The 9,141-nt window shown below is 35.5% G+C and overlaps 1 protein-coding gene across 1 annotated transcript in view; it reads right to left on the reverse strand.

Moving 5' to 3' along the window:
* LOC131152124 (nucleoside hydrolase 3) overlaps nucleotides 1-8,372 on the reverse strand; it is a 29,906-nt gene extending 21,534 nt beyond the window's left edge. The window contains exons 1-11 of the mRNA XM_058103782.1: nucleotides 8,107-8,372; nucleotides 7,612-7,890; nucleotides 6,680-6,859; nucleotides 6,308-6,418; nucleotides 5,628-5,963; nucleotides 5,338-5,514; nucleotides 4,827-5,111; nucleotides 4,446-4,568; nucleotides 3,948-4,145; nucleotides 3,171-3,424; nucleotides 2,098-2,302 (exon numbers count right to left, since the gene is read on the reverse strand). Coding sequence (XP_057959765.1) covers nucleotides 2,098-2,302; nucleotides 3,171-3,424; nucleotides 3,948-4,145; nucleotides 4,446-4,568; nucleotides 4,827-5,111; nucleotides 5,338-5,514; nucleotides 5,628-5,963; nucleotides 6,308-6,418; nucleotides 6,680-6,859; nucleotides 7,612-7,791 — 2,049 coding nt within the window. The 5' untranslated portion in view covers nucleotides 7,792-7,890; nucleotides 8,107-8,372. The remainder of the gene's footprint in view (nucleotides 1-2,097; nucleotides 2,303-3,170; nucleotides 3,425-3,947; nucleotides 4,146-4,445; nucleotides 4,569-4,826; nucleotides 5,112-5,337; nucleotides 5,515-5,627; nucleotides 5,964-6,307; nucleotides 6,419-6,679; nucleotides 6,860-7,611; nucleotides 7,891-8,106) is intronic.
* Between the last annotated feature and the right edge of the window lie 769 nt (nucleotides 8,373-9,141).

Genomic DNA, 9,141 nt, shown 5'->3' on the forward strand with positions numbered 1-9,141 from the left:
AATGTGTACACCATTCAAAATAAGAGTCTTCATGAAAATGACAACTTCCATAGATCCATGCCTTGAATTTAAGTAGTAGAATGCCCATGTAGAGATGGTAGCATTTTTCTTTGGTTCAAACAATTCAAATACAATCTAGATTTTGGATATTAGCCTTGTCACACAAGAGGTGATCCACCAAGAAGTGCTATGTTCTAGGATGTTAGTCTCAAATATCATTGCATCAAAACTCTCTTAGAATGTTCTCTTCCTTCTTCTAAAATTGACATTCTTTCTTTTAGCATCCCAATTTGCCCCAGTAGAAACAAGCACCTTCTTTGCTTGGATGACTCAACCATTTCCAATTCCATTTTGAAGCACTAGACACATTTTCTCCCTCTTATCATTAGGACCTTAGACTTAATCACGTTGGTTATTTCTATCCTCTTGGCAACAACATTCTCCTAATTAGCCACCTACTTAGAGGGTAGTATTCTTTTTTAAGTCTTTAAGACTTCTTCAGAATCTTTCCAAGAAGGTGGGAGTTTGTCTTCAATGGAAGTAAAGACAATGGACTCATCTGTTTCATTTTTTTTAGTTTAAGATAATGGGGAGCTCTTTAAACTTCATGAAATGGATACATTGTTCCATTACGGACGTAACGGACCTAGAGTCAACCATCTTAAAATTGTTAAGGCTACTTATGAGAAACTTCTTACCTATGGCATCTTCAGCAGTGAGCATTTCTTCCAATGGATCCAAAGTTCCTTTGAAGTAATCATGTGTTGAGACGTGTCAAAGAGATCATCAATCACAGAGTTGAGAATATGACCATGACATATAAAATTGTCATTTTTCCACTTATTCCTACTTTGAGCAGCATCCAAAACCTCTTCCCCAAATTGAATCAGCCTAGGTATTGAGAAAACACAAACCATTTTCAACATTGCAAGGAGAAGATGCATCCTCTTCAGCCAATGCTTGAAATTTTCTCCAATTTTACAAGATCAGTAATCTCTTCAATGGTAGTAACTGCCATCTTCTTTGCAGTGATCAAAATAAACCTTTTAGATTGTGAGAACAGCGTTGTATAGAATATGGAATAAAGTAGCAGAAAGTGGTTTGAAGACATGTTATAAAAGCCACTTTCTTAAGGGTTTATTTGCTCCCACCATGATCTGTCTGCAATAGATTCAATTGAATTTTTTCTAGGATAATGAAGCCAAAATATTTGTGAAAAAAATGAAAATGAACCCTTGAACAAATATTTATAGGAGAAACAAGACTACAATTTTCAAAATAACTCTCCACTGTAGACAAAATCTGAATGTCATTGCAAAAAGAAAATATGAAAAACTAGTAAGAAAAATAGAATAGCATTTTGGTCACAATATTTGCTTGCAGCATTTTCTGTGTTTTGCAGTCCCAGTCTGTTCTGCATTTATAGACTTTATTGTAACTTTTCAAGCAGCTATACCCATTGGGAAGATCTAAAGTTGCACCATTTTATCTGATGGTTTATTTTGATTACTCCAAATCACACCACTTCGTGACACCAAGTCACACGCATAAATTTAAGTCTCTCAATTATTTCGACGAATATGTGCAAAGTGCAAAATTCGCCCCCAAAGTGCACTGCACACAGATGTGAGGCCCATCTCTGTCTAAAGACTGATATATGTAGAGTATCCACATAAACCAGACAACTAAACCTCTCTTGCTATTCTTGTATATATGTGGAACAAACCCCACCACCTCCTTTCCTTCTATGAAAACCAAAACTAAGTGTTATCTTAAAAAAGCTTTCAACACTCTTTGAATTAATTCGTGAATATACTTCAGTATATGCTTTAAGGAGTCCCTTTTTTCAAGTATTTAAAACGTGCAATAGGCATGGAATTAATAATAATGGAAGTCCAAAAGCACAAGTGAAGGGAAAAGACACAGACTAAAGAAGAAATAATCCAAACAGAAGATATGAGCCAGAGACTGCTATTTCAAGAATACAGTATTTGCAACTTTGGATAATTTTTCTTGTTTAAATTCCTTTTTGACTGCTACCCTGCATCAGACCAATAAATCATACGATTGGAAAGAAAAGAGTGTGAAGCCACTGACCTGAACTAGAGATCTTATGTGTTTTCCCGAAAGAACAATCTTTGCTAGATTAGTCAATGGTCCATTGGTCAGTATGGTGATCTTAGATCCTGTATCTAGTTTTTCCAATACAGATTTCCAAACTTCCATTGCCAGTGGTTGTCGGAGTTCAGGGTGACTAGTATTCCTTGGAGCTCCATATTTTACTGAGTTTTCTGATGTAAGCCTGGAAGAATAACTCAAAAAGTTGAGCCCCGGTCGGCCAAATGACTATATGCAATGTGTTTCAACACCAATCCAATAAAATTCTTGACATAAAAGTAAAAGAAAATCTCAACTGGCTGAACATGGCCTTCAAAAGATAATATGAATACAATGCTTATATTCTTGTGTGATGCAATGACCTTGTGGGCAGGCATGCATATTTTTAAGTAAATAAATTCAGGTCTACCACTCCATAAGTGATACACTTCCATCACCAGCTTCATTTAAGTAAATGGATGGCATTTGTTGGTTTCCTAGAAGTCTATGACAGACCATCATCAGGATTTAAATTATCTGATTACACACAATGCAAAATTTCACCAAACCAAAACAATGAAATTACTGGGGTCCCCTGCCTTCTTTGAGATTAGCAAGGGAAAATCCTAAAGAAGCATTCATTGTTAAAATGGATCATCCACTTTTCATGCTGAAACGGAGCCCTCACTTCTCAATTTATAAAAGAAAAAATGTTCCAGTTTCTGCCAATGTTCATTTTTGGCAGAAGAACTTCAATGGTGGACCATGGTAGAGAGAAAAATATAGGAATGTCTGCAATGATATGATAACACAAATAAATTTAGACCATGATAATAAGATCATCATAAGATGATGACAACATAAAGGTAAATTATATGATTCTGGCCTGCCCAGATATTCACCGGCAAGTGGCAAATGATGCTTCTTGAACTAGCAGATCAGTGCATTTATGTTAAACATCCCTTTTAGAACATTCAAACATAATTAATTTGAGGAAAACAAATCTATCGCCAAAATTAAGAGTAGTTTCTGAATGCATTTGCAACAAACAATAGAACGAAACACTCATGTACCTTCTTGGGCTTCGAGGCAAATTACGAGCTAGCCCATAGAGCGTATCTGAGTCCAGAAATCCACCAGCACCATTTGGAATGGCCTTGACGTACTTACAGTCTCCAACATCAGGAAAAAACCAATCAGACAGGTTCACTCCAAATACATCTCCTAGACCAACAGGAATGTCATCACGGCCCATCATATGCAGAATATCATAGATAACATCTATCGTTGCAGCATTTGCCCAGCCCGTTGGACTCACTAATATTGCCTGGATGCAAGGAGAAATACAATGCACATCGAAACTGCTGCTTTCTTCATATTATCAGCTATCAAAGTAATTTAAATTTTCATTAAGGTCAAACCCAATTTGTGCAGAGAGGTTGTTTAGAATTCACAAAGCCAAATTTAATCTCTTAAATTGCAAGTTATGGGAGAGAGAGAGAGATATGGAAGTTGATTGTCATTTTTGTGGTCCATTAAGACAATAGCTATCAAAAATTAAGTTGATTGTCGTTTTCATCACAGGTTGTGACTGTAACTATCAAAAATCAAACTGAGTTCAGTGCTTGATTTGGTCCTTTAGCTGGATGCCTTCATACATTAAGAGCCAACATGGCCACCAAATCAATTACACAGCTTTTAGAGTTTAATGAATAATGTACTCATGCTCTGACTATGTGCTTCAACAAAACCAGGTAAAAGATAGATACCTCCTGAAGCTATCATTTAGTTAAGCTGTTCAAATAGGCAACGTCAGAAACATTCAAAAAAGAAAAATAAATTATCTCTACCTTGAGATTGATCACTTCCACAGGTACTTTGAGGAGATAGAATAAAGCTAGAAAATCTCCTGCACTCATATCCATGTCAAAGACAACAGCTTTTCCTAGCTTCTTTTCTCTAAAATCTGGTTTGTAAATGACTTCTCGATAATAGGGAAATTGCATCATCAAATTGAACCTCCCAGAATGTTGAGGGTGATTTAGGACCTGTATCTCACAAAGACAAAGCTCTATCATTGATTTACTTTACACGCAAAATGTTTACCTTCAACATGTGCTCTAGTAACTTCACAAAATGGTTGGGAATAGCTTTTGATGCTTCTCTCAATGATCTGGGGTTGTGGATGGTAGACAGCCTTAAACCCATTTCAAGAGAGTGCAATTCCCAAACTTGCTTACGATATTAAGTTAAAATTTTAAAGCTTTGCATATTTCATAAGCAGAGATAATACAATCAAAGTCATAAAAAGTCAAGATGTTAAAGATGAAAACACTTGATGAACTTACATCTAAGAAGCTTTTAAAAAATTCTCTGTTAAGTGGGCTGCCAATATCCTGATTACGTTTTGCTTTTTTGGCAACCAGAACACGCACTGATCCTGTGCCATTTTGTTCTGCTGTATAACCATCCTGCATAAATCATGCAGGATAAAAAACTGAGGCAGTCCTAAAGTTTTAATGAATTGGAAAGGATTAGACCGAAAGCAATCTTTGAAAATACAATTCTTATATTTCATCAGGCCATTGTACCAAAAGCACAATAGTTAAAAGATATGAAGCATCCTTTTTGGTGCGTGAGCTAGGTTCAAACTTCAAACAAAAACTCTTCACTGCAACTGCAAAACAATAAGTAATTTTTAAGTCTCACCACACTGAGCAAGTAAATACCTCACATCTCCCTTTCCCATTCTCTGAAAGGCAAAATGGATCGTGAAGTTTCCTTTGAACATGACCACTATGCACTCCACCCCTTTCTAGTTTGAACTTTGGAATTTTGCGACCATCAAAGAATGGATTGGATCCATCAGATATTCCATAAGGCTTATTCGAAGTAATTACAGTAATGTTCATATATTCCATTTCAGCAAAGTCATTTTCACCATGACGGGCGTGAGAATTACGCATAATAGAGGCTGCTACACCAGATGTAAAGGAATCCCACATAGAATAACTCTGCAGGAATTGAAAATTACAATTATTTTTTTGATTGGTCAAACTTGAACTCTGGATCTCCCACACTCCACCCAACTCTTTACCACTTGACCCAGGCCAAAGGCAAAAAATTCTAAATATAATCATTAACTCAAACCAATTTGCTGAAAATTTATGTAAATTTATAAATGAGGAAATTTTTGATAAATACATATGAAAGGAACTCATCTTTAAGCAAAGAAATTACCGTATAGAATTCATTATCAAACCAAGTGTCACGAGCCATTTTCAAGGACTGGAAACAGTATTGTGCCTCATATGTCTTCTGGCTACTCTCAAATGTCTTAAAAAACTCCTTATTTATGGGAATTGTGTCTGTTGCATCCAGAGGAACAAGTGTGACAGGAATCCCAGAATGGATTACCTGCAATAGAAGGGGGGAAAAAAAGCATTACTGCTAAATGTAGGCTTTTAAGTTTTTACAAATGCAAACCACTATAATTAGCATGATCAGTCTTTGCCAGACAACTGTGTTACCTGGTATGCAGCAAAAGGATCTCCAAAAATATTAAACTCTGCATAAGGATTGCTAATGTAGTCAGTGAACAAGTTACCACGGTCACCACACGGGTTAGGTTTGCTAGAAGAGCCAGCATCATTTGAGCTACATCCGGTAGGATTACTTGACCTCACACCACCACCCATGATATAAATATGCTCAATATTTTTCTTTAGATGTGGATTACTCATAAGAAAAATGGCCAAATTTGTATGGACTCCCGTAACAATTACAGTAATAGGCCCTGCAGAGATTTTGTCAATCATCACTTGTTGAGCAGTTGGCTGTCGAAGCGGAATATATTTTCTGCTTCCCTGATTTCATGATCAATCAATGAGCCAAATAAACAAATACTACTTCCATTGTTAGATGACCAATTTATGAGCCAAAAAGCAAATAATACGGCCATAAAACCGATATGTTACATATATAATTGCTGAGACAACAAGTTTTCTTGTGCTTTGTAGTGAGACTGCCCTTACATATACACAAGGCATATTAATTTAGAATATAATTTTATGGAAGTAAATCATGAAGGAATACATTGCAGGAATTTAAAAGCACAGCCATAACAAGGGGAACCAATTTGTTCCAATACTCCTTGTACAGAAAACCTGAAATCTATGCAAATAATCAACATGATCATACAGTGTAATACCTGTGGGAGGAAACCTTTTCGGATGCCATAGTTGGTATCGATCTTCAATCGTCCTCCAAAACCTACTGGAATGGCTTGCCTATATCTGCAACCTCCTACTGTCGAAATCCCCTAAAAAATGACTCATTAGAAGCATAAGTACCGTCGTCATTTACAAAGAAAAGAAGTAAATAAATCATGGATATGTTATTGTCTTCTAAGTGATATTACAAATGTAAAAAACTACTATAGGCAGTATGACATTTTATAGAGTAGAACTCTTGATTTTGATCCCAAATTCATGAGTCGATACTATGGTGAAACGATATGGAGGAGAATGTATAGCAACTCGAACTTGGTTAAAGAGGGAAAAGGTAGGATACTGGTTGACACCTGCTCAATTATAGGAAGATACCCCCCAACATCTGGTAGTATGGTACCATCTGCTAGAATTCCACCTTCACCTCCCACTCCAACAGCAATATCGTCGCGACCCATCATGTAAAGAAGGTCATACATGTGATTCACAGCATGCCCAGCATCAGTCCATGCATTTGCACTGATGGTGATTCCCTGCAGCATGATAATATTTCAGGGCTACAATATTTTCCCTTCTTATAATTGAGAAAATTTTATTGCCATAAAAGCTTCAACAAAGGATGACTAACACCATAGTTTACAATCTTGTATAACTATGGATTAAACTAGGTAAGTCTGCAATGAGAATTCACAGATAGGAGCTGCCTTGGTTATGTAATTCTAGGAATGAACTACATTGAGAAATGAAATGGTTAATGCATATTTATTTACAAATCAGAAGATTCAAACATTTTGCGAAAAAAGATATCAAAGTAACAAAAAGCTACTTTATATATTATACAACCCTGTAGTAGTAACACTTAAATGAGCTTGAAAAACTCAAATTATCATAAACAAAAGGGGAAAAAAACAAAAGGCAAAGTCAACCCATCTGCTGACTTATATCAGAGTTCCCAGAATCAAAATGAACAAAACATGAATCAATTCACCCAAACTCAATTAGCTTGCCTAAATTGATCCAGCACAATATGAATTAAACTGTGATATAAGTAACAAAATTCAGAGACAAGTGAGTAAGTGGTTGAGTTGCCTATCCGCAATGGCCACTTACTGATTCAAAAAATTCAATATCACAAGCAATAGGATTCCAAATTAACAATAACAAAAATGATAGCGATAACAATGCCAATTAAAATGACAATTGACAACAAGAAGTCAACAAACTAGTAGCAACAACAACTACAACATCAACAACAACAACGACAATAATAATAAAATAATAGAACCTGCAAATCAAATTCTGATCTGTTAAGCTTCAAGAGATAAAACGCAGCGAAGAAGTCATCAGTATCAACATCTGTATCCAAAAGTATCCGACGAGGCCATCCTCCCACGGAGTGACAATTTGCTCCAAGAAATGTGCTAATCAGAACTATGTTCATCCAAATACACCTTCTCCACAACATTTTATTTGGTTTCAACAGCAACCCAGAAATCCTCACTTCAAAAGCAATAAAGCTCAAGGGCTGCTTCGAAAAGCTCCGACTGTTATATCAACCCCACGCCTGAAACAAACATTAAATTATGAGAAAAAAAGAGGATAACAAAACCCAGAACAGAACCAAATTCAAAAGAACGAAATTTTAAAAATTAAACCAAAGGGAAAAAGTGGTTTTTATCAAGAAAATGCATACCAGGATGCGTACGTACTTAAGATTTTAAAAAAAAAAAAACATAACGGAAAAGATGGAGAAAAACTAGAAAGAACAGAGCAGAGAGACCTCACTCCTCAGAGAACAGAGTGAAATGAGAGAAGGGATATTCGCCGGAAGAGGGACGACAAGGCAGAAGTGCCGGGGAGTCTCCGCCGTCAGCAGCCGCCGGAGAGAATAAGAAACGACGGAAACACAATCATTTGGCAAAACAACAAGAAGAGAAATGCACCCAGTTCTCCATTAGTACTGCTAGAATCTTGGGCATGTAGTTATGTGCTCTGTTTTTGAGCATGAAAGAGAAGAGTGTGCGTGGGAAAAAAACAGGGGAGGGGAGTTTGTGATATAAATAATAATTAAACTAAACGAAGAGCGTGTGTGCATATGTATAGAGAGTATTTTAAGGAGTAGGATAAAAAAGAACAAGGCTCGACTTCAAAATCTCAAGTCAAATTTTATGGCTTTTAAAATTCTGATTAATATTAATTAATGTAAAAAATTAAAGTGCTATCATTCCATCAACATTATTTTTTTTATTTTTTTATTTTTTTGAAAGAGAACTCCCACAAATCATTAATTAGTTCATATATATACCAATAGAGAGTTTGCTCTCTCTAGGCTTACATCTTTTTTGCTCTAAATTATGTGATAAAAGCACTCATCTTCTTTAAAGTTTGATAATAAAAAAATAAAAAACAAAAATATCTATTAAAGTTGTAAAAATATCACGAACATCTATTGAAATTTTTAAATTGTCACAAAATTTTCCTAAAATTTTTTTAAAAAATACAAATTTTTCCTAAACTTTTTTTTTTTTTTTTTTTGCAAAATATAAAGAAAAGTTTGTCTTTTAAAAAAAATTTAAAGGAGGTTCCTGAGATTTTTTATAACACCTCAAACCCGAAAATCCGATCTGGTGCGTTATACTTGAATAAACCGTGTTTCGTGGCACCCCGAACCTAGCTGATAAACCCGGGTGCCATGTAATCCATTTTCCTATACCTTTTATTTCATTTATTTATTTGATACTTAGTATTCTATTATCATTTACGCAGCAGAAAACATAAGTATATAATCTTCCAACAATATAATACCAGAGTTTTC

This window comes from Malania oleifera, chromosome 3 (assembly GCF_029873635.1).
Source record: "Malania oleifera isolate guangnan ecotype guangnan chromosome 3, ASM2987363v1, whole genome shotgun sequence".
NCBI classification, from domain to species: domain Eukaryota; kingdom Viridiplantae; phylum Streptophyta; class Magnoliopsida; order Santalales; family Ximeniaceae; genus Malania; species Malania oleifera.